Source organism: Microcaecilia unicolor, chromosome 1 (genome assembly GCF_901765095.1).
Source record: "Microcaecilia unicolor chromosome 1, aMicUni1.1, whole genome shotgun sequence".
Classification (NCBI taxonomy): Eukaryota; Metazoa; Chordata; class Amphibia; order Gymnophiona; family Siphonopidae; genus Microcaecilia; species Microcaecilia unicolor.
In genome coordinates this window covers 101,986,060-102,013,081 of record NC_044031.1, presented here as the reverse complement: position 1 = coordinate 102,013,081, position 27,022 = coordinate 101,986,060, and the positions used below count along the sequence as shown (strand labels likewise).

The window sequence follows — 27,022 nt, the reverse complement described above, 5'->3', positions numbered from 1 at the left end:
TCCCTCTGCCCTGGAAAAGGAAGTAACCTGTTCCGGAGCAGAGGGAGCAGGGAACCAGCGGAGCCAACAGGCGCGCGGCTGCTCTCTGCACCCTCCAACAGCGTGCACCCGGGGCAGACTGCCCCCCCCCCCGCTCCGCCCTTCCTACGCCACTGATCTTGACATCTGATAAACATTATGTACAGTACTGTTTATTATACGTACAGTATACAGTCTCCATTAACTGATGTCATACAGTCTCCGTTAACTGAAGTTAGGCTTACTTGAAGTAATCAGTCATAGTCCTCTGTACACTATTGTGCCTGTGAGTTCCATAGACTACGTCTGCCAGACGGTAAAAACTGTCATAGCACTGACATCCAGTGGCCTCCAGATAGGCCCGCACGGTGTTGAGACTCTCCAGCGCTCTAGCAAAAGTGACAGGTTGTTGAATTTCATCAGCATGTGCCTCGCTGCTCATTTCATCATCTGTTTCATCATCAGCCATTGCCTGCGTGTAGGCGCATATCTGGACATGAGTGCTGTCGTCAGCTGTTTGTAGATCGTAATCAACAGCTACATAGTGATGAAACTCCTCTTCAGTAACACCGGCTGGTATGTCAATCTGACACGTTTGCAACAGCTGCATCTGTTTCGTCCCTCTCTTAACAAAGCTTGCCCGCTTGTAGCAGTTCACAATGGTTGCCTGTGTAACATGATTCCACACTTCTTTCTGCATATGTAGGGAATCCAACAGTGATAAATTACGAGCCAGTTCAACAGCACGTTTATCCTTGCCAATCTGGTCATCCATAACGCTCATCAGACGACGTAGCACAAGAGCCCGATAATGTTGTTTGAAATTGGCTATTATGCCCTGACCATAGGTTGGATCAGAGAGGTAGTGTTTGGTGGCAGGAAGACCACAATGACGTTAGACAGCCTGACATCATCACTGTGTGCAGCACAATTATCACAAAGCAACAAAATCTGACACCTTTGTGCCCGCATTCTAGTGTCTAACTTCTTTAGCCACTGCTTCCAAATTTCCCCAGTCATCCGTGAATTTGCTTTAGCCTCGTATGACACAGGAAGTCGCTTAACATTCTTGAAGGAATGGGGATGTTTGCTCTTTTCAATGATGAGTGGTTCCAACTTCTCACTCCCATCCATATTGCAGCAAAGGAGGATCGTCAGTCGGTCCTTCAACATTTTACTTCCTGTAGTTCCGGCTTGTTTGAATGCAAGTGTTCCATCAGGAATCGCTCGCCAGTAGAGACCGTTTTCATCAGCACTGAAAATGTCATGAGGTGCAAACTCATTCAAGATGGTAGGAAGAACTAAAACAATTTTCAGCACCAAAGTCATCAGCATCTGTTTCTTGAATTTTATGTTGTTCCTCTCCTTCCATCTTTCCAACCATCCAACAGTGGCTTTGAATTCAGTTAGTCCAAGACTTTCAGCTAGCTGATTAGCTTTCTCCATAAGCATTGGACCACTGACAGGAAACTGTCTGCTCCTGACTTGAGAAAACCACCGAAGAAGAGCATCTTCTACCTCCTCAGCTTTTCCCGCCCATTTTCGTTTCTGGTGTGGATTTGTATTGTTTTGCCAGTCTTCCAGAAGCTGGTATTTCTGCTTCAAGATACGTGAAATTTGACTGGGATTGACACTATATTCTTTAGCAATAGATGTTTGACTGTTTGTTTTCTAATTTTTTAAAGAACTTCTACTCGTTCAGCCAGTGTTAAAGTCTTACAGTTGCGCAACAACATTCTTTCGCTTCTTCTGCCTGTGGCAGTTAACCAACGAGATTTCAAATTTACCGCCCCTTTGTCACGCGCCAATCGGATTCCATATTCCGCACATGCGCTTATGCGGAGTCTTTCCTGCAGAGGAGCGGTCTTAAACCATGCATATAAGCGAATCTTGCACTTATCAGTGGTGCGCTAAACCGAAGTTTGTCCCCATAGAAACTGATGGTGCCAAAAACAGGACCGAAGTATGGCATGCAGTTAAACAGAGCATGCGCTTATCCGACGTGAACTTAAATATAATGCTGTGTACCGAGGGATCTGATTTTGAGTTTTGGGACTTGTAATTTATGTAGTACAGAATAATGTGAATTTCTATATGAGACCTCCCCTAAATCCCCTCAATCTCCAAAGCCCCTTGTCTATTCCCACCCAATCTGTTTTTCCACCCAACCAGAGGCTCTTTTCCCCCATACCAAAATCACCACTCACCCAGCTACCCAGTATCTGATTTCCCACTTTCCCCTACACCCAATACATCAATCCCTACTCTCTCTTCCACCAATTGGAATCACACGCATTCTGTCCTCCTTTTTCCATCCCTCACTGAAGGCCAGCCTGGCACTTCTGCTTCCTTTTGACAAGCCATGTAGATTCGTTGATTATCAATTGTTTGAAACAGGGCTCCTTATCTATGGAGTGCCATGCAATTCAAACAATACACAAAAAGAAAGATGAAATACAGAACTGCTCAGTCAGTGAACAACGAGAGGTTTCCATGATAGAAGCTACAGCTGTGTAATAGAGGTGAGGGTGTGAAGGATGTGAGGCCCCCCCCCCCAAAAGTATATTCAGGACTCAGGGTCTGCAATGCCCCGATCACTATTCTATAACTTCCTGTAGTACAGCCTTTAGCCATTATACAACCCATATAGCAAAAGAAGGCCCCTGGTTCTTTGCTAGGTCAAAAAATGGTATCTTCAGTACTGCTTTTCAGATTATCTATGGGCATTATGGGGATATCTGTCTATTTGATTTTTTTCCAGCACAAAGTTATTTGCAAAAATGGTACCCAGAGTAATATATCTCACACCCAGATATATGGCTTCCATTCACTATCTAGAGGCCTTTATCCTTAATAGATTTATCCCGGCTCACAGTAGAAATGCAGATGACCTCCCTTTGACTCACATAGGTCCTATTAATTCCCTCAGAAGGAATCTTTTTATTTTATTTTCCTCCAATGGAAAAAAAAAGAAAAAAGGAGCCAGTCTTTGACGTACTTGTACTCAATCTGATTCCATTGGAAAGTATTTGGGAAGAAAATAGCTCAGAAAGATTGTTTACATTTGAAGCAGTCTCTGATCACTTTTGAAGAAACTACTTTATTACCTTCCTTTAAAAATTGCCAGCAAGGTCAACAGATGCTTAACTGCCCAGCTTACTGAAAATTCCTGCCAAATATTCAAGCCATTTTGTAAGAGAGGGGAAAGGTTAATTTGGAACGTGATAATGTAAAAAGCCTGTATGTATTTGTTTCCAGTATCATGTATTGTTTGAATCCAGTTAATCATGCCTCACAAAAATGACACTGTTTTGCAACAATGTTTGGAATAGACAATACTAATTAAAACGCACATAAAAGAGACAGAGGGAACACAAGTTATTTTCAGCAGACAGTAAGTTATCCCAGGCCTAAAATCATCATGTGGCTTTTTGGGGCATGTTTTTCCTCAAACATCTGTAAGAAAAAGACTAAACTGACAAGAACAGTCCAGTGATAAATTATATCCCCTTTCTTTCTCTTCTGTTTGCTCTACTTTCAAATTTTGTGTATCTGTGGTTTTCTATCTTCTCCTTTATTGATCTGCGTGGGTTTATGAACTCATTATGTAAAACAAATGCAAATAACAAAAAACGCTGACCCTGATACACGGGCTTCTACTAAACAAACAATATATATATATATTTCTTAACCTAACACATGGATACAATTAAACCAAAATTGACCTAAAAACTGGGTTTGAGAAACTCACTAGCTAAACAGGTTTTTAATTTTTAGCAGAAAACTACATAAATGTTCAGTTTCCTTCATCTAAACTGACTGAATGCCACATGCTAGGTAACACTCCTGAGAACACTGTCTTTAGTCATAACGAAACAGACCACTTTTAAAGGTGGTGTCAAGCTTGAGCCTGACCAGATTGGAAGATCAGGACTGTTAATACCATGTAAATTTGAATATAAAATGTTCTGAACTTATCTTCTTAAGGACCTACGGCCTGCTTCAGGAGTCTAAAAACAAAAACATACTGCATACAATAAATATAATGTAAAATAAAATATAACCAATAAGATTACAATAGAAAATAATTTGTGATATAAAAATTGTGATATAGAAAAGTGATGTGTATCAATTTTAAAATATGTATCAATTAAAAATAACAAATACATCACTGAGGAGGCAAGATGGCGTCCGAGTAGGAGGCGAGAGAAGCAGCTCCACCGACTCACTTTCATTTTCCTGCTTACCCTAATTTCCATATCGATAGTTATGCCTAAAAGAAGGGGTAGACAGAGGGTTTCCCCAGCACCTTCTGTGTAACCTCACCTGGGTCCGATGGATCGCTTCGCCACCCGGGGAGGAGGAACAGGGCAGAACACTTTGCTGCTGGGAGGAACGGCGAGAGGTGAACCACTCTCCCTGCTAGAAGGAGACATCACATTGAGCCCTGAGAAGCGGAGTCCCCCCTGTGATGCCGGCAACGCTGCAAAATGGATGTCCCAGATCGCTAAGACCCAAAGTGGGGGAAACTGATCTGGGAGCAGGGGCAGACATGAGCAGTGGAGCGCTGAGTCCAGCAACGCAGGAACGCGACGCTGTGAGTGCCACAGGAGGTGAAGGAATTGCAACGGAGGGGAGAGAGCCTGAGTCTATGGGAGAGATTCAGGAAGTGAATCTGCTACAAACTAAGGTATTAGCGACGGAAAAGCCAGAAGTAATTACCCTGGGAAACATATGGGATGCCTTGGTGAGTCTGGAAAACTCTTTTATTCAAAAAATTTCCTCTGCTTTAAAGCCTATTCAAACCTTTTCTGATAAAATCGAAGTAATGGAAAAACAAATTCAACAAACTAAAGTGTTTGAACAGTCTATTAAAACAGAAACTGATAAGATTAGAGATGGCCAAGTGGCACTAATGAAAGAAAATTTACTTCTACAAAGAAAAATAGAAAATTTAGAGAATCAACAACGGATGAAAACTTTAAGACTTATAAATTTTCCTAAAGTGCCATCTGTGGCCCCTTTGTTAACTTTTAAGAGATACCTCACGGAAGTCTTGAAAATTTCAGATCAATTATATCCGCCGATCTCAAGAATTTATTGTTTAGCACCTTATATTAAGAAACCTACAGATCAAGTTTTAACAGCCGGAGCGGAAATACCATTTGAGGAGTTAAATTTAAACCTTTCTCAAACAATAGAAAATGAACTATTAGGCGTACAAGCAGCTACTTTGATAGTAGATTTTGTGTTACAGCCTGATCGAGATTGGATCTTAAAGACCTTTTTTTTCTCACCGAGAGGATATGTTTCTTAATTGTAAAGTTAAGGTATTTCCAGATATATCCAGACACAGAAAAGGTGTCAATCTTTTCTGAAACTTCGCACACATGTCCTCCAACTAGGAGGAATTTTCTGGCTTAATTTCCCCTGTAAATGCATGATAAAATTGCATTCTGTTAAGTATGTTTTTTATGAAAGTGAGCATTTGCAGACCTTTTTGGACTCTAAACAAGGCCCTACTATATCCTCACCGTTAGGAATTCCCTTAATATCTATTAAGTAAGAAATATAAGCTCGGATGGTAAATACTCCTACTATTTTCCTTGTATTATTATTATTATAACCTTGAATTGTGCCTTGCCTTTATTGTGGACTGGAGATGTACATGTTACTTAAGAAAAATGTATTCTTTTGTGTAATATTTGGAGTTATAATTGGTGACATTATTCTTTCTGTACAAGAATGTTTCTTGTGAATTATTTTGAAATCAATAAATAGCTTTAAAAAAATACATAAACAGTCTCATAATTTGTGTAAATATATAACTGATTCAGTTTGTAAAAATAAAATAAAAAATAAAAAATATGTATATAACAAATGGATAGTAAAAATACAAAATATAAAATTAGATACATATACGAAATATAGGTATGTATGAACTGACCTTTTGAATAGATAAGATAGCAAAATAACCTCAAAGCAAATGATTATATGTTGTTTGATCAATGACAACCGAAAAAATCTCAAAGTTCTAATTGTATTGTAGGACCCAACTGTATTTCCCAAAAGAAATACCGCTGGGTCCTACAATTAGAACTTTGAGATTTTTTTGTTGTCATTTATCAAACATAAGATTAGATATCACTAACAGTTTCAAGTTTAAAATCGGAAAGGATTTTATACCGCTCTTACTTAAATAACATATAATCAGTAGTTTGCACACTATGTTGTTTCCTTTTGTTAATTATATTTTCTTGTAGTGATTTGCAAACTGGTCTCTTTTTCTTACAAAATATGGAGTGCTCTGACCTAACAGACAATAACCAATCATTTGCTTTGAGGTTATTTTTTGTGCCAAGTTATATTTTAAGCATTTTTTAATCTTTTGGGCACACAGATCAATCTTTTCTGTTGGTTCTTGTTGCAAATTCCAGATCTTAAAATTGGTAATTACTGCTGTTATCTATAAGATAGTATAGAATATACATTCAGAACAAGACAACACCTCTCTTGCACATAACCATTCATTTCATAATAATCTTTAAAACAGAATACCGAAAGCATTCCAAACACAATAATGTCTATCCTGTATGAAGCCATACTATCCTCTATACTTTTTTAGTGCGTTTTGCCATATCAGCTACAGGTTTACACTTATTCCTTTTTTGTTTTAATTTATTATGTAATTACCATTGTTGTCCACTACAAGTGAGTATACTATAAGCATTCCGGACATAATGCAGTCTCTTCCTCATGGAGCTTTTTATTATTTCTCAACACTTTTTTTTTTTTTTTTTTTTAGATATCACACTAAAAGCAATTTTGAATATAATGCTGCCTCTCTTGTCAACCTTAAATACTTTTTTTTAGATAATTTGTCACATAAGTTAGAAGTTTATACTTATCTTGTATGTTCTATAGATCAATCTTTAGTGTCACAAGATTGAAAGGACAAGAAATCAAAGATTTTGTTATCTACTCAAAAGGTCAGATCATACATACCTACATTTCATATATATATCTAATTTCATTTATTTTTATGTTATATAATGTAGTATTAACATCTATATTTTGTATTTCTACCATTTGTTATATACATCTAATTTTATTTATTTTATCTATATATATAAAAGGCAACCCCAACGTTCTGAAGCCTCCACGGAAGTTGAGGCGCCCGAGATATCCGGTGTGCCCTGGAGTGCCTGCACTGCCCTCGCGTCAAAACGTCATGATGTCGAGGGCGGAGCTATTGACACTCGAGGGCCGAAACGGCCCACAGCGAACAAGGCAAGTAGCTTCGAGGGACGGAGGTAGGGGGCCCCTTGCTAGCGCCCGTTTCATTCCGCTCAGAAACGGGCATTTTTTCCTAGTGTTATATATTGTAGTATTAATATCTATGTTTTTTAAACTCTACTATCCATTTGTTATATACTTTTTCTACAAATGAGACAGTTATGTATTCATTATTTTTCACTGATGCATACTTTTAATTGATACACATTTTTATGTTCATCACTTTTCTATACTACAATTTTTATATCACAAATTCTTTTCTGTTTTAATCTTATTGGTTGTATTTTATTTTACATTATATTTATTGCATGCAATATGTATTTGTTTTTAGACTCCTGAAGCAGGCCGTAAGCTGAAACACAGCTACAGACCACAATCATTTGATATGAATGCTAACAGCTGGTAGAGAATTCTTTCATGGTTATCGACTGGTGATATATTTAAATCTGGAAGCACTGTAAAAAGTTCATTGCAGAAACATAAACCAGGAAGATTGGGAAACATTTTACCTTGGACTTAAGCTTACTTTCCAAGTCTTAAAGAAAATTATAAAACATCTATTAAGCACTAGGATTGTTGAAAACACCAGTAAACAGCTTAAACATTTATACTGTGGACATTATAAGTTTGCCTTGAATTTAGAAAAAGAACACAAGCATTTGATACTGGTGTATATGAATGTTGAACAGTTAAATGCTGTAATTATTTCCAAGTGATGTATATCATTTGATAGACTTTGTAATTAGTCCATTAGTGCCCAATGTTCCCATAATAAAATCCCATATGGGAACGCTGGGTACTAATGGGTTAAGCATAGGATTGGGGAATTATGAAAATCTTTCTAAAGAGATTTTTTAATAGAGTATAAATAAAGCATTGTTTTTACATACGTGTGTTGAGGATATGAGTCTCTACAGTGAATTTGAGTTTATATAATTATTTAGAAACTGATTATTATTGAAGTCCTTTTGCTATAATAGTATCTAAGCCACATAGTTGAAAAGGGGACGCCTAATTTAGGCATTGGATTTATGCCAAGTAAAATATAAAGTAAATGACCACAACTACATTTGGTTGCATTGAGAGGTGCACAGAAATTTAAGCCTATTCTATAAAAATTAAGATGTACTTTACAGAATACACCTACATATATTTGTTTTCATCACAGATTTGTTTTAGGTGCCATAGCTGCCTAGCTCTGATAATAGAGAGGATAGGTTTTTCTAACTGCTTCTTGTCCTACACCCTGCTAACTCTTGCTGTAGAATTCTAACTTTGTGGACAGGTTCTGCCAATCCTAAGCAAAAAAAAAAAAAAAAAAAAAAGCAGCCTTAGTCTCTCAACTGGTTGTAAATTTGCATTTTACATTGATGAAACTGGTATTATTAGTGGGAATATTTGGATTTACTAATGGAAAATTATATTCTAGTGGAATCTGATTGTTGAATCAAATTGAATTTGATCTGATTGTTGAATCAAATTGAATTTGTTGTTATCAGACTATCATTTTTGGCCACACCCAGACAACCTTTTTTTTTTTATACAGCACCTTTCTGACTCACTGGGACTTATGGTGCCACCGACCCACCCCTCGCCCCACCCACTCCAGGTTTAACCAATCATATATAGACAAGCCAAAATAATTAACTTTACTCCTCAGTCACACACAGGCAACCTTGCAGACTGTTAACCCTATCATAATACACCTATTCATACCCAATTCCACCAATAAAGATGACTTTTATTCTGTGTAATAATTGTAGTGCTTTAGTTACAAGGCAAACCATCTGGAGACTTAAGGCTTGTCCTATCTGTCTTCAGCTTGCTAGTTTAAAACAGGAGCTCAATAAACTAAAGCAGGAATTGGATGCACTTAAAGCAGCTTCTATGACTGCACAGAATCATACCAACTACTCAGCACTGCCTCAAAGGATAAAAACACCTAAGAATAGATGGCACACAGTAGGCTCCGGCAGACTACGTTATGTGGCACAGAAGCATCTGCCCTCACAAGTGTTGCCCCTACAGAATTCTTTTGCTCCATTACAGCACTGTGATGTCCCTGAAAATAGAACTGAGGCAGAACAAAAAGCAGTAAAGGTGGAACAAAAAGCAATGAAGGTGCCCAAAGAGAAAAGTCACCCCCAAAGCACTAATATTGAAAGTCAAACCAGGAAACTGTTGCTAATAGGGGATTCCATCATCAGAGGCATTAACTTTGAAACACAGTTCAAGGGGCCATGCAAAGTGAAATGCCTTCCAGGCTCCTCAGCTACCAGGAGCAGCAAGCAAATAATCTCTATAATCAGAGAAGAAACTAAGGAGTCAAACACTGATGATGTTATCCACCTGGGAACAAATGACTTGTCCAGTAATACCCCACTTGCAGTACAGAGAGCTTTACAGGAGCTGGGGGAGGGGTTCAAACCTTTGGTACAAACAATAGCTTTTTCTGAAGTACTACCTACCTTGAGAAAGGGAGAGAAAAGATTGCAAAGCAGTGGCGTAGCCAGACCTGACATTTTGGGTGGGCCCAGAGCTAATATGGGTGGGCACTATGTATATAGGTTTGAATAGTGTTTCTTGGAATACTACAAACTAATGCCTTATAATGTACTTGATGGGTTTCTAAGTCTGCCCAACTGCTGACCTGCATCAACATAAACCACATACATACTTAACAGAAAAAACAATATTTTAATATGTAATTACATTATCCCATCTTAAACTTGACCAGACATAAGGCCACTATAATGGCAAATATCTCAACACATGATAGGATCTTGCAATATAATCAGAGCAATGAAATTTATCTGTTTCCCAGTATCAGTCTTTCCCTTTCCCACCATACTTCCCCGTTGCTAGGTATGAGCCCTACCCTACTCCCCAGGAAAGCTTGTTGCACACCCACATTATCTCCCTCGTTTGCCACCAATACCTGCTTTTTTCTATCTTCCAGACAAGAAACAAACCAGGAAAAAACACTTCCCCCCACTTCCAACTGGTGTCATCTAATCAATTCAAACCCCAAAAGCCCAACACTCCACAAAAATAAAATTACGAAGGCAAGTTCTCAATATCCCTCCATGATGAGCATTAATACTGGGGATTCAGTGTGGTTCCTCATAAAAATCTTTATTCTTCATACAAAGATTTTGTTCTTTCAATCCAACTTGCTTAAAACATATTGCAATCTTTTAATTTTTGTGGAGTGTTGGGCTTTTGGGTTTGTTATGATTTTGGCCCCCACCCTTAAAAGTTTTTGACTGCTTTAAGTGGAGTCATCTGATCAATTAATATATTGTGATCTAGTGTGTCAAAAGCTGTGGACAAGTCCAAAGATCAACAGCCCTGCCTGTTTGTCTACCGCCCATGCTGGTATACAGCAAGCCTACCATCAGGATCTACAAGATCTCCATGCTGTGACCCTTTCTGAACTCACACTGACTGGGGTCAATAATGCTGTTCTCATCTCTACAGTCCACCAAGTGCAAAAACACACCTTTCATCACTTTTCCCAATGTTGGCGAGTTAGATATGGAGCAATAATTTGCAGTGCCAGCAATACTTGCTCTCATCTGATTTAATGCTGAATTCAGGCTACCTGGCAGTATTTCCTCTTTCACTGAAACACTTAGTACATGCAAAATTACTCAAAAAAGCCAAAAGGGCATTCAACTACACTAGCACATCTTTCACTTCCTCTTTAGATACTATTGCAAACATCTGCTACCCAGTACCTTCGGTCCCTGCATTCTTTTCTTCGGTCGTCGCCAGCAGCGCTGCCATTCACACAGGCAGCTCCGCTCCCCTCTGCCGCGTCCATCTGGTCCTACGTAAAAAGGAAGTGCATCAGAGAGGGCCGGATGGACGTAGCAGAGGGGAGCGGAGCTGCCTATGTGAATGGCAACGCTGTCGGCGACGATCGAAGAAAAGAATGCAGGGACCGAAGGTACTGGGTAGCATGCAGGGACCGAGGCAGTGCCGGCGGGGAGGACAAGAATTTCCGTTGCGGCCGGAGAAAAGGCAGCGAGTGACATGCGAGGGATGTGGAGTGGGTGGGCAGGCCTGGAGGGAAAGTGGGTGGGCCTGGGCCCACACGTGGCTACGCCCCTGTTGCAAAGTACTGAAAATTTCAATAGCTGGCTCAAAGACTGGTGTCACCAAGAAGGATTTAGGTACAAAGGAGGATGGGGCAATATGTGAAAAAACAAAAGATTATATTGTAATGACAGGCTGCATCTCACTGTGGCAGTTAAAAAAAAATCCTTGGGGAGAAATTTAGACAATATGCTTGTTGGCATTTAAACTAGATGGCGGGAGTGGCATATGGAGTCAGGTCACTTCAAGTGATCACCCCCAGCTAAAGCTAAAGACAAGATGTGACAGTAGAAAAGAAAGCAATGAAAACAACAGTCTTAGCAAATCACTTCTTATCAACACAGCAGAAAGTGAAACAAAACAAAAAACTAAACAGAAGACAAAAATGCCACTGAAATGTAGATAGAAAGTGATGACCACAAATGTTCGCAGTCTAAGCAACAGAGTTCATGACCTGCAAGCCCTGATGTTAGAGGCAGACAGACGTTGTTGCAATCACGGAGACATGGCTAAATGATTCCCATGAATGGGATGCAAACATACCAGGCTATAATCATTTAGGAAGGATAGAGATGGTCGTAACGGTGGTGGAGTAGCTCTGTATGTGAGAAACAATATCACAGCGACAGAAATGACAGGGGCCTGGGGAAAGGAAGAAGCGATATGGATCACCTTAAAAAGAGATGATGGAACACATGGGTGTTGTCCACAGACCTCCGACACAATCAGAGGAACTAGATAAAGATCTGGTCACAGATATCCATAAGTTGGAAAAGAAAAGAGAGGTAATGTTGCTGGGAGATTTCAATCTGCCAGATGTGGATTGGAAGGTTCCATCTGTGGAATCGGAAAGAAGTAGAGAGATCGTGGATGCTTTTCAAAGTGCTCTACTCGGACAAATGGTGACAGAACCCACGAGAGAGGGAGAGATGCTAGATCTGGTGCTCACAAATGGGAAAAGTTGTCAAACGTCTGATTGGGTGCCCACCTGGGCAACAGCGACCACCAAACAGTTTGGTTTGATGTAACAGCTAAAGTGGAGGGCAGCCACTAAAATCTCAAAGTCCTGGATTTCAAGCATGCTGACTTTAGTAAAATGAGGAAATACCTGAGGAAGGAGCTGATGGGTTGGGAGGAAATATGAGAAGTGGCAGTGGTCCAGGCTGAAAAAAAGCTATAAATCTGGCTACAAACCTTTATGTAAGGAGAGTAAATAAAATCAAGAGAAAAAGGGAACCGATATGGTTCTCCAAGCAAGTGGCTGAGAAAATAAAGGCTAAAAAGAGTTGGCATTCTTGAAATACAAAAAAAAAAAGAAGAACACGGAGAGGAATACTGTTTGAAACTGAAAGAAGCCAAGAGAGAAATACATCTGGCGAAAGTGCAAGAACAAATGGCTAGAAATGTGAGGAGAGGCGACAAAAATTTCTTCAGGTACAGTGGTGGAAATAAGTATTTGATCCCTTGCTGATTTTGTAAGTTTGCCCACTGACAAAGACATGAGCAGCCCATAATTGAAGGGTAGGTTATTGGTAACAGTGAGAGATAGCACATCACAAATTAAATCCGGAAAATCACATTGTGGAAAGTATATGAATTTATTTGCATTCTGCAGAGGGAAATAAGTATTTAATCCCTCTGGCAAACAAGACCTAATACTTGGTGGCAAAACCCTTGTTGGCAAGCACAGCGGTCAGACGTCTTCTGTAGTTGATGATGAGGTTTGCACACATGTCAGGAGGAATTTTGGTCCACTCCTCTTTGCAGATCATCTCTAAATCATTAAGAGTTCTGGGCTGTCGCTTGGCAACTCGCAGCTTCAGCTCCCTCCATAAGTTTTCAATGGGATTAAGGTCTGGTGACTGGCTAGGCCACTCCATGACCCTAATGTGCTTCTTCCTGAGCCACTCCTTTGTTGCCTTGGCTGTATGTTTTGGGTCATTGTCGTGCTGGAAGACCCAGCCACGACCCATTTTTAAGGCCCTGGCGGAGGGAAGGAGGTTGTCACTCAGAATTGTACGGTACATGGCCCCATCCATTCTCCCATTGATGCGGTGAAGTAGTCCTGTGCCCTTAGCAGAGAAACACCCCCAAAACATAACATTTCCACCTCCATGCTTGACAGTGGGGACGGTGTTCTTTGGGTCATAGGCAGCATTTCTCTTCCTCCAAACACGGCGAGTTGAGTTCATGCCAAAGAGCTCAATTTTTGTCTCATCTGACCACAGCACCTTCTCCCAATCACTCTCGGCATCATCCAGGTGTTCACTGGCAAACTTCAGACGGGCCGTCACATGTGCCTTCCGGAGCAGGGGGACCTTGCGGGCACTGCAGGATTGCAATCAGTTATGTCGTAATGTGTTACCAATGGTTTTCGTGGTGACAGTGGTCCCAGCTGCCTTGAGATCATTGACAAGTTCCCCCCTTGTAGTTGTAGGCTGATTTCTAACCTTCCTCATGATCAAGGATACCCCACGAGGTGAGATTTTGCGTGGAGCCCCAGATCTTTGTCGATTGACAGTCATTTTGTACTTCTTCCATTTTCTTACTATGGCACCAACAGTTGTCTCCTTCTCGCCCAGCGTCTTACTGATGGTTTTGTAGCCCATTCCAGCCTTGTGCAGGTGTATGATCTTGTCCCTGACATCCTTAGACAGCTCCTTGCTCTTGGCCATTTTGTAGAGGTTAGAGTCTGACTGATTCACTGAGTCTGTGGACAGGTGTCTTTCATACAGGTGACCATTGCCGACAGCTGTCTGTCATGGAGGTAACGAGTTGATTTGGAGCATCTACCTGGTCTGTAGGGGCCAGATCTCTTACTGGTTGGTGGGGGATCAAATACTTATTTCCCTCTGCAGAATGCAAATAAATTCATATACTTTCCACAATGTGATTTTCCGGATTTAATTTGTGATGTGCTATCTCTCACTGTTACCAATAACCTACCCTTCAATTATGGGCTGCTCATGTCTTTGTCAGTGGGCAAACTTACAAAATCAGCAAGGGATCAAATACTTATTTCCACCACTGTATATTAGTGAAAGGAGGAAGACTAAAAATGGAATTGTGAGACTGAAAGATGATGCGAACCGCTATGTGGATAATGAGGAAGAAAAAGCAAATGTGCTAAACAAATACTTCTGTTCTGTTTTCACTGAAGAAAATCCTGGAGAAGGTCCACGATTGACTGATATGAGAACAGAGCAGATATAGCACCGTCCACGGAAGAGAGTGTTTATGAACAACTTGAAAATATAAAAGTGGACAAAGCCATGGGACCGGATAGTATCCATCCCAGAATAATGAGGGAGCTCAGAGAGGTTCTGGCAGGTCCTCTTAAAGATTTAACAAATCCTTGGAGACAGGGGAGGTTCCGAGGGATTGGAGAACAGCATATGTGGTCCCTCTTCACGAAAGTGGTGATAGGGAAGAAGCTGGAAACTACAGGCCGGTAAGCCTCACTTCAGTTATTGGAAAAGTAATGAAAGCGATGCTGAAGGAAAGGATAGTGAATTTCCTGGAAGCCAATAAGTTGCAAGATCCGAGACAACATGGTTTTACCAAAGGTAAATCGTGCCAAACGAATTTCATTAAATTCTTTGACTGGGTGACCAGGGAACTGAATCAAGGACATGCGATAGATGTAATCTACTTAGATTTCAGCAAAGCCTTTGACACAGTTCCTCAGAGGAGGCTCTTGAATAAACTTGACAGGCTGAAGATAGGACTCAACGTGAACTGGATTAGGAACTGGTTGACGGACAAACGCCAGAGGGTGGTGGCTCAACGGAATTCGCTAAGACGAGGGAAAGGTAGTGGAGTGCCTCAGGGATCGATGCTGGGGCCGATTCTGTTCAATATATTTGTGAGTGACATTGCCGAAGGGTTAGAAGGTAAAGTTTGCCTTTTTGCAGATGATACCAAGATTTGTAACAGAGTGGACACCCCAGAGGGAGTGAAAAACATGAAAAAGGAACTGCAGAAGCTAGAAGAATGGTCTAAGGTTTGGCAATTAAAATTCAATGCAAAGAAATGCAAAGTGATGCACTTAGGGAGTAGAAATCCACGGGAGACATATATGTTAGGCGGTGAGAGTCTGATATGTACAGAGGGATCTTGGGGCGATAGTATCTGAGGATCTGAACACGATGAAACAGTGTGACAAGGCGGTGGCTGTAGCCGGAAGGATGCTAGGCTGTATAGAGAAAGGTGTGACCAGCAGAAGAAAGGAGGTGTTGATGACCCTGTAGAATTCGCTGGTGAGGCCCCACTTGGAGTATTGTGTTCAGTTTTGGAGGCCGTATCTTGCTAAGGATGTAATAAAAATTGAGGCTGTGCAAAGAAAAACTACAAAAATGGGATTTGCGTTACAAGACGTATGAGGAGAGACTTGCTGACATGAACATGTATACCCTGGAAGAAAGGAGAAACAGGGGTGATATGTTACAGACATTCAAACATTTGAAAGGCATTAATCTGCAAACAAATCTTTTCTGGAGATGGGAAGGGGGAAGAACTAGACGACATGAAATGAGATTGAAGGGGGGCAGACTCAAGAAAAATGTCAGGAAGTATTTTTTCAGAGAGAGAGTTATGGATACTTGGAATGCCCTCATGTAAGAGGTGGTGGAGATGAAAATGGTAACAAAATTCAAAAATGTGTGGGATAAACAAAGGAATTCTGTTCAGAAGAAATGGATCCTCAGAAGCTTAGCAGAGATTGGGTGGCAGCACCAGTAGTTGGGAGGCGGGGCAAGTACTGGGCAGACTTCTACGGTCTATGCCTCGAAAATGGCAAGGATAAATCAAGGTCAGGTATACATATAAATTAGCACATATGAGTTTATCTGGTTGGGCAGACTGGATGGACCGTACAGGTCTTTATCTGCCGTCATCTACTATGTTACTATATAAAGAATCTAGCCCGTGATATGTGAAATATGCACTAAAAGACATTTATTTATAAGATATACAATATTTTGTGAAAAAAGTTGAATATAATTATTGAAAATAAAAACGTGCATTAATCCAGAAAAAAGTTTTTCATACTTACAGGATTGTAAAGTCTCCAATTCTTCCTCCTCCCTTCCCCTCCCCACAAATAATTCAAGGCCCCTTTTACCAAGCTGCGGTAAAAGGAGGCCGGCGCTGGTGTGTGTTTTACACACGCGCCGAGGCTCCCTTTTACCACAGCTGGTAAAAGGGAAGTCTTGCTTTCCTACAGGAAATGGCCAGGTGGCAAGTAAAGCGTTAACCCCCCCCCCCCTCCCCGGTAACCAGGCAGTGCATGGCACTGCCCAATTACCGCCAGGTACACTCCGGCGCTACAAAATAAATTTTTGTGGCACTGGAAATGACGGTGTGCTAGGGGTGGGAAGTACCTCCAGGGCTGCTGCAGTAGCTCAGCGGTACTTCCTGTATAGAGAGCAGTAAGCCCACGTAGGGTTTACCATTGCTTAGTAAAAGCAGCCCTTAGTGAACTGCATATCTTTGCTGTTGAAGTAGATATCTTTTTAGATCTTATAAGAACTCTGTGGTTCTTTCTACCATTTTACTGATGGTAATAAATCTGTACTCATCTTCAAATTAACAATGCCAAATATCAAACTAAACCATGCTGGCATTTTCAGGGTTCCTTATTTCCCCTCATGCTGACACTGTTGATTCACAGCTCAAGTTCATAAGAAGTGCAGACCTTTCATGATATAACACGCTGAACATGCAACTGAATGTCATCAAGGTTTCAAAAATATAAATCTTAAATTAGTCAAACATTTTCTCCTTTTATCTTTACAACTGCAGTGCTTTGGTCATGACAGGTTACAAAACATTAAGAAAACATGCAATAAAATGTTAGGAATTTGGGATGGTGCTTTTTAAACATATGTACAGGTCAACAATTAGCTGAGGTGGTTAGTTTGGGGTTTTTTTCAACACTAGCTAATGCAGCTGAAATAAATATGTACGTTCAGCATTAGCATCCACACAGAGGCTGGCACTGAATATCCAAAATCTATGACTGCTGGCACTATCCAAATAGAAGGACATTCAGTCTGCATTCAATAACTAACCAGATATAGTCAGGACAAACTTTTCGCTGTCCTAACTGAATTGTTACACATTTAGCAGACCAAATATCACTGCTAAACTGATAACTCTCGTTACCACCTATGGACCAACATTTCATTATCTGGACTGTCCCGGGGTCATCTGTAATGATTTTCAGCGACATTGTTCAGATGCCACCACTGAAATTAATAACTGTCTGCACACCACGGCATTTATCTGGGTGGCAAATGCTTCATACCCTCATATTTGCTTTTGAATCTCAGGCTGAAACAGTGATACTTCTGAACAAGTAAAAGTTTACTCATGGTATAAATCAGAATAAGGCATACCTTAGTTATTTCTCCTAATTACCCTGCTTACAATATTGCATTCATACTAGGACGTCTGTGCCATCAGTAGCTCAATTTAGCCTTTCCAAATTATTTCTTACTCACTGAATAATATTTACTTAGCAGTTAGTATGTTAGGAAATAAAGAGAAACAAATATCCTTAGTAGTAGGTTACAGACCATTCACTCACACAGCAACAGATTATCGGACGTTGGGCAGAAAATATCAAGTAGCACCACCTAGTGAGGCAAATGTGATGTGTGTGAGAAATCACATTAGGTACTGTAATAATTTCTAAGCTATAAAATCTAGGTAATGGAATTTTCTGATGCCCCATTATGCAAAAGATGTCAAGAATCAAACATGTAGCAGATGAGTAAAATTCCAAAACCAAACTGTTTCAGAAGTCACATAAAAAGCTATATCAACTTTTTAAAATTGTTTTGCTATAAAGCTAGTGTGAAGGAATAATAAGTTCCACAGAGCCCTAACCACTTATCAGCCACAATAGCTTTCATCACTATGTCTACCTACTTCCATCTGGTGCCAATACGATAGCATGAGAAATAGAACCAAGCTGCACACATGATCCTGGAACTTACGAAATGTTGTAGAATGTATATTTCACTAAAATAGTGGCAAATGATACTTTCGCAAAACTATGGTTCTGTGAATTGCATTGAGCTTTAAATAAGAAAAAGGGAAAAAGCCTCTGAAACCAACCCAGCCTCCAACCCAGATAAATGTTTTCAAAAACAAGGGTTGAGGAAAATCAATGGGTTCTCATCACTGGCATAAAAAACCCTTAATAATTTAATTCCAAATGCTAAGCTTCATAGAACTGACTATAGATGGGTCCACAAAAAGAAGTAAAGGGAGGAGTGGCCTAGTGGTTAGGGTGGTGGACTTTGGTCCTGGGGAACCGAGGAACTGAGTTCGATTCCCACTTCAGGCACAGGCAGCTCCTTGTGACTCTGGGCAAGTCACTTAACCCTCCATTGCCCCATGTAAGCCGCATTGAGCCTGCCATGAGTGGGAAAGCGCAGGGTACAAATGTAACAAAAATAAAAAAATAACTTTAACCTTCAGAGTGCAGGTAAGCACAACGTGTATCAATACTCTACTCCTTGTTGTGATATATTACAATAGAATGTATATTTAACAACTTTAGATTGTTGAAAATCAATTTTTACTTTATGTCAAGTGTTTCCATTTTTAGATATTTTATGAGTCCATAAATAGAAAAATTGTGTTTTAGGAGACAAAGAACGCTAAAAACTATCATAAGACATAAGCATCGCCACACTGGGACAGACCAAAGGTCCATCTAGCCCAGCACCCTGTCTCCGACAGTGGCCAATCCAGGTCACAATCACCCGACAAGATCCACGGAGCAAAACATTTTGTACTGCTTTTCCCAGAAATAGTGGATTTTTCCCTACATCCATTTAATAACATTCTACGGCCTTTCCCTTCAGGAAGCCGTCCAAACCTTTCTTAAACTCTGCTAAACTAACTGCCTTAACCACATTCTCTGGCAATGAATTCCAGAGTCAAATTACGCGCTGAGTAAAGAAAAATTCTCTCTTATTTGTTTTAAACTTACTGCACTCATTCTTATTATAAGGCGTGTCCTTTGGAAGGAGGTGTTGCCGGTGATACTGAGGTTTTTTTTCTCCACATTTTTTCATGTGTGACAGTCCATAACCCCCTCTTAACCTTGTGAAGTTTGTAGAAAGTTGAAATTGTGGTTATTTAGAATCTACATATTCCATATAATTAGTTGGTAATTGAAATCACCCATTATTATCATGTTGCCCATTTTATTAGCATCCCTAATTTCCTTTAACATGACTGCGTCCGTCTGCTCATCCTGGTTGGTTGGGCGGACAGTAGTACACTCCTACCACTGTCCTTTTCCCCTTGACACATGGTATTTCGATCCATAGTGATTGCAAAAGGTCGTTTGTTTCCTGTAAAATTTTCAGTCTATTTGATTCAATGCCCTCGTTAATATACAATGCTACTCCTCCCCCAATCCGGTCCACTCTATCACTGCGATAAAATTTGTATCCCGGTTTGACAGTGTCCCACTGGTTATCCTCCTTCCACCAGGTCTCGGAGATGCCTATTATATCTATTTTTTTCATTTAGTGCAATATATTCCAATTCTCCCATCTTATGTCTTAGGCTCCTAGCATTTGCATAAAGACACTTCAAGTTATTCCTAGTCACATTATGTTGATTACTTGACAGTATTAATTTACTATCTTATGCCTGATTTTTATTATTTCTGTTTACAGACGAATCTATTATGGTCGTCTTTGCAACCTCACCATCAGGAACCCCCATCCTCCCTGTTTGGGCAATATCTTTACAAGATACCTCATTCCGAACCTTACGCTGTTGTGTGACTGTCTGCCTTCCCCTTGTTTCTAGTTTAAAAGCTGCTCCATTTCTTTTTTAAATGCCGATGCCAGCAGCCTGGACCCATCCCGGTTAAGGTGGAGCCCATCCTTTCGGAATAGACTCCCCCTTCCCCAGAATGTTGCCCAGTTCCTAACAAATCTAAAACCCTCCTCCTTGCACCATCGTCTCATCCATGCATTGAGACTCTGGAGCTCTGCCTGTCTCTTGGGCCCTGCGTGTGGAACGGGTAGCATTTCAGAGAATGCTACCCTAGAGGATCTGAATTTGAGCTTTCTACCTAAGAGCCTAAATTTGGCTTCCAGAACCTCCTGGAAGTATTTTTTTCACGGAGAGAGTGGTGGATACTTGGAATGCCCTCCCGCAAGAGGTGGTGGAGATGAAATCGGTAACAAATTCAAAAATGTGTGGGATAAACATAAGGGAATCTTGTTCAGAAGGAATGGATCCTCAGAAGCTTAGAAGAGATTGGGTGGCAGCACCGGAGGTGGGGCTAGTGCTGGGCAGACTTCTACGGTTTGTGCCCTGAAAATGGCAGATACAAATCAAGGTCAGGTATACATAAAGTAGCACATATGAGTTTATCTTGTTGGGCAGACTGGATGGACTGTACTGGTCTTTCTCTGCCATCATCTACTATGTTACTATGTAACTTAGCCCAGACTAGGAGGACAGGAAGCTCTCTCTTTATTGTTGCATTCTTCCTCTCCCCCTTCCCAATCTGGTTCAGAATACCCTGATAATTCCATCAAACTGTCACTCCTCCAATCCCTCTAATACAGAAAGCTCTGCACACATTCCAGCAAAGCCAAAGCACCACGATTCTCCTAATGGCTTTTCGATCTTGGCAGAACTGCTTCCCTTTTTTTTTATATAAAGTTTAACAGTTCTACCTCTTTGCAAGGATTTCAGCTTCAATAGCTTTTGGGATTGCTGGAGGTATATAAGAAAATTAAATAAATAAATAAACTCCCAGCGCTGGTCAATTAACAGGAGGTGAAAAAAAAGTACAATGGGCTTCAAGAATGGGTTAGCATCTTAACTTTCAAACTTCTTCAGTGTGCTGTTAATTTATGTTCTGGTGTATAACCTTCTAGCATCACAATCACATATTGTGGCATCTCTCATGAAAGTCTCCCTTTATGTAAGGCCTCCTTTACGGAAGCCCCCTTGTGCTTTGTAACCTAAATTTAATCTTGGCTTTGCTCAACAAGATTCCTTTTCAACCTCTAGACATACTGCCTGATATTCAAAAGTATTTAACTGGCCAAGAACGGCAACTGGACAGTTAAATACCCTCAAGCTGATATTCAGTGGAAGATAACCGGCTATCTCCCACTGAATATCCCGATCAGTGGCTAGCCAGATCACCAGCTATGTCGCATGACTTAGCTGGTTACCCCTGATTTTCAGCGGCTGACCAGTTTAAGTGACAGGATAGACCCATGTAAATAAATGCTGATGGCCAGATATGGCCCCAGCATTGAATTTTTGGGTTCGTTGGTGATATCGGGAGTTAGCCGGTCTAACTCCTACTGTCTCAATATCAGGGCCATAATATCTCTGAAGGACAGTACATTTTTTGGTAATAATCACTTTACCTAGGCGAATAAATTAACTTCACATCCGGGTAATACATGTACCATCTAATTCCATCATCACAAAGTTGTTTGTTGGACACTTCTTAAGTTTTTGCCTAGACTCATCACACCTTTCCATCTAAATGAAAATAATGTTTCCTATCTTCAAAGATGAAATTAAGAAAGAGGACACTATGGTGTGTCAGGTCAGGCAGCCATCTTAGATCCTGGCAACCCTTGGCTGGTAAGTATTTAAACAGAAAAACTCTCAGCTGTAATTTAGTTTTTTACAAGTCAGAAATGCGTGTGTTTAAAAACCCTCTCCACTCCCAGTGTTATTTTTAAGCAGTTAATTAATCACCAATACTGCTCTGAACAATCTTGAGCCATCCCTAGCAGATCATTTTCTTACAACATATTTCAAAGAGTATTCCTCAAAAATAATTTTATATATATTTCTGGCTTCATATATTCATATGCAAACACCATTTTTGATGGACACAAGCCAACAGGAGAAATTGCTTACTTGAATTTCAGTTGATTTTGTTAACGGAAATTATTTTAAATTAATGTGGGTATTGAACCGCTGCCATACTTGACCTCAGAAAATATAGTCCTTTTAATTTTTACACAGAATATTTATTTATACAAGCTAAACTACAGGTCTTGAATTATTACCATAAAGAAGTCTAAGATTTCCGGATACTACAGAATGTGTTTGCATCATTAATATGCACATTGCCAAAGCATTGCTTTTAAATGAAATCATCTATGTATTTTCTGTACAATCCCGTTTGAACTCCCACCTTTGAGCAAAAACAAGAATATTCTGTTTCCTGGTTTACTAGATGACACCAAGAACATTTTTCCATATGCTTTTTTGAAGGAGAATGTAAGTAAAAATGTAATTTACCTTTACCAATGAATGAAGGCTTTTTTCCCCAAACATATCCCAGAGGAAGGTCAAATCTTCCTGGCTGCCCACATGTGGCTGCAGCTGAGCTGGTAGTGCAGCCAGCAGTTCATAAAGACCTAAAAAAAATGAAAAATAAAAAGGGGGGGAATGAACAAAATGAAATCAGAGGGTGATCTAATTTTGCAGTATTGCTCCTTTTAATAATTTCTCAGAAATAGGAAGCATCAGATGCTACCAGAACACTTCATACACTAATATAGTTGTCAAAAATGTTATGTCCATATCTGTTTGCACAAGTCTATGTACAAAATTTCAGAAATAGTTTCTTACAAATCAACAGAGAAACTCTGTACATTCCTTTGCTTAATCGTTATTCCATTTCTCCAGATGTTAGCCAAAGAGAGAAATGACTCGTGAACAGGAAAAACTTCCTTAAAAGAACAGAAAATAGGCAAGGTTGTCCCTTATTTAAAAAAAAAAATTTAATTCATGGTTTTCCTAAAATGCCTAATTTATTGCACAATGAAGATTAAGCTCAAATACTCTGAATCCTTAAGCCATTCAGAAAAATAAATCAACATATGGATACAAAATTAACTTTAAAAATCTTACAGAGTTTACCACATTAAGCTTAAGGTATACAATGTTTATCTTAGATTCAGGTTTTTTTTTTTGAAGTTAGACAAATGTAGCTGCTGCTACCAATTATTTGTGGTACACCTCACTAGTAGTCTCCTAGAGCACACAGTAGCACAGTGTTCCACAGTAGCTCACAGCATAAACTATCCATCATAAACACAAGCCATCAAACTGCTGTCCAAGAATGTAGCAACAGCGCTTGCACGAGCCGTCTTTGGGGAGGCAACCTGGCAGGAGCAGATATCAATTCATAGCACATGTTTAATTTTCCAGTGGGATTACTTGGGGTAAAAAGGACAAAATGCCTTTTTTGCTTGTCTGCTGTCTACAAAAACACCAATATTCTCCAGGGATCCACTAGACAAGGCTCTGCTATTACTTTTAGTCTGACTAAGTGCTGCTGTTCATCACAAGGACAGCTTACAAGATGCCTATTAGAGCACACAAAAATGCTAAATTATAGGACTCCCATCTAAATTATATGCATTACCTAACTACAAATTATTCTAAATACTTTTGGAGAAAGCACATTCTTTCATATCCATAAAATGCACCTTTTACAACTAAGGATTTTGCTAATTAGATCAATTCAGTTTTTGTTGTTGTTGGCATATACTAATAATGTTAAGAAAAAAAATATACTCACTATTGTATTCTTTAACATTCTTTTTTGTTTTGTATAACCTTTCAAAAATTCTATATTTTAATTCTTGACATTCAAAACCTTTTGTAGTTTTCAAAAACCCTGTTTTAAATTTTAAATTCATTCTCTTGCCTCATTTGAAATCTGTTGGCAAATTTGTTACTAAGCAAAGTATTATTTCAAAATTAAAAATAAATTACACAGGAGATATCCAAGTAAGGTAAAAAAAAAAATAGATAAATAAATTTCAGATCCACCTGTTTAATAACCTGCATACCATGTGGACTTAAGTGTAGATTTTTTGATTTATTTATTTTATTTATTCATGCTTGTATCCCAATTACCCAACAATGAGTTTTGGTTCAAAGTGGCTTACATTTAAAAAGTTATTAGAGATTGTGTTGATTCATTACAGGTACAGGTTATTGGAACAGTGTTTATTACAAAGTTGCATGGAACAGTGTTGTTATGGAATGATTGCGTTTTAAGTTATTCATAACATTTCTTGAAGAGGTAGGTTTTTAGTTATTTTCTAAACTGGAAGCAGTTTGTGATGCTTCTTATGGCCTTGGGGATTGAGTTCCACCATTTGGAGCCCAGGTAGCTAAATTTTGCCATGTAGATGGATCTGGAGACTATGTTTTTGCAATTGGGTAGGTGAAGTAGTAGGTATCCCCTGGTTCCTGGGTTTGCATTTCTTGCTGATAGTAAGTTTCTTGATTAGCTTTCGAAGGTTGCCCTTCTTCGTCAGATCGGAAATAAGCAAATGTGTTGGCAGATAGTATATATAAGAGAAACATCAAAGCATCACTTTGACAGTCTGACAGAGTGGGAGGGTGGGGGTATGCATGGGGTCATCAAAGCATTTCATTGATATTCTAACAGGATGGGTGTTGGTAGGTGACAGGAGGGAAATAAACAGAGAAACACGGCTTCATGGTTTATAATGGGTTAGAAAACCCAGATCCTTATTAAGTCCTGTTTGTTGGGTGTCAAAATATTCAATCATTCTTATTTCAAAGGTCTTACATTCTTGTATTGTTTTAAAATTACCTTTTAGTATTCTTACTGGGAAATCACTGGTGCAGTGATCTGGTCTTGTAAAGTGTTGGCCCACATAGTATTGACTGTCCTTGGCTTATAATTTTCCTGAATTTGGTGATTAGGTTTGTTATGACCGTCTCAATGCTACAGAGTGGTCTGAAGCCTGATTGAGAGCCATGAAGGACTGAGAAGTCTCTTACGTTTTACATTAATTGTCGTTTTGGTCAGTAATGGTATTGAGGCCACGGGCCTATCTGTGAGCTCATTGATCTTGCCAGTCTGGTGGGTTTTTCATCATGTAGTTAGGGCAGCCATCTAAGAGACAGTTGGCATGTGCGTATTTTGTCATTAGTGCTTTAACTGAACTGGTTGTGGATTAAAGGAGGACTAGATCCTGTTCATAAGTACGTAAGTATGGCTACACTGGGACAGACTGAAGGTCCATCAAGCCCAGCATTCTGTTTCCAACTGTAGCCAATCCAGGTCACACGTACCTGGCAAGATCCAAAAACAGTACAATACATTTTATGCTGCTTATTCTAGAAATAAGCAGTGAATTTTCCCCAAGTCCATTTTAATAATGGTCTATGGACTTTTGCTTTAGTAAGCCATCCAAACCTTTTTTAAACCCAGCTAAGCTAACCACTTTTACTACATTCTCTGACAACAAATTCAAGAGACATTGAGTGAAGACATATTTTCTCCGATTTAAATTTACTACTTTCTAGCTTCATTGCGTGCCCCCTAGTCCTAGTATTTTTGGAAAGCGTAAACAAGCGATTCACGTCTACCCGTTCCACTCCACTCATTATTTTAGAGACCTCTATCATATCTCCCCTCAGCCGTCTTTTCCCAAAGCTGAACAGCTCTAACCACTTTAGCCTTGCCTCACAGGGAAATCGTCCCATCCCCTTTATCATTTTCAATGCCCTTCTCTGTACTTTTTCTAATTCCACTATATCTTTTTTGAGATGCGGTGACCAGAATTGAACACAATATTCTAGGTGCGGTTGAATCATGGAGCGATACAAAGGCATTATAACATCCTCATTTTTGTTTTCCATTCCTTTCCTAATAATACCTAACATTCTATTTGCTTTCTTAGCAGCCGCCGCACATCAAGCTGAGGATTTCAACGTATCATCAACGAGGACACCTAGACCCCTTTCCCAGGCAATGACTCCTAATGTGGAACCTTGCATTACATAACTATAATTCGGGTTCCTCTTTCCCACATGCATCACTTTGCATTTGCTCATATTAAACATCATCTGCAATTTAGATGCCCAGTCACCCAGTCTCATAAGGTCCTCTTGTAATTTTTCACAATCCTCTTGCGATTTAACAACTCTGAATAACTTTGTCTCAGCAACAAATTTAATTATTTCACAAGTTATTCCTATCTCTAGATCATTTATAAATATGTTAAAACACAGCGGTCCCAGCACAGACCCCTGGGGAACCCCACTATCTACCCTTCTCCATTGAGAATACTGACTATTTAACCCTACTCTCCATTTTTTATCTTTTAACCAGTTTTTAATCCACAACAGGACACTACCTCCTATCCCATGACTTTCCAATTTCCTCTGGAGTCTTTCATGAGGTACTTTGTCAAACGCCGTTTGAAAATACAGATACATAATATCGACCGGCTCACCTTTATTCATGTTTGTTCACCCCTTCAAAGAAATGTAGTAGATTGGTGAGACAAGATTTCCCTTCACTAAATCCATGTTGGCTTTGTCTCATTAATCCATGTTTTTGAATATGCTCTGTAATTTTGTTCTTTATAATAGTCTCTACCATTTTGCCCGGCACTGATGTCAGTCTCACCGGTCTATAATTTCCCAGATCTCCCCTGGAACCTTTTTTAAAAATCGGCATTACAATGGCCACCCTCCAATCTTCCAGTACCATGCTCGATTTTAAGGATAAATTACATATGACTAACAATAG

The 27,022-nt window shown here is 39.7% G+C and overlaps 1 protein-coding gene across 1 annotated transcript in view; it reads right to left on the bottom strand.

The window, feature by feature from the left end:
* MPP7 (membrane palmitoylated protein 7) overlaps positions 1-27,022 on the bottom strand; it is a 517,419-nt gene that overhangs the window by 326,867 nt on the left and 163,530 nt on the right. The window contains exon 3 of the mRNA XM_030199273.1: positions 22,735-22,853. Within this exon, the coding sequence (XP_030055133.1) occupies positions 22,735-22,853 (119 nt within the window). The remainder of the gene's footprint in view (positions 1-22,734; positions 22,854-27,022) is intronic.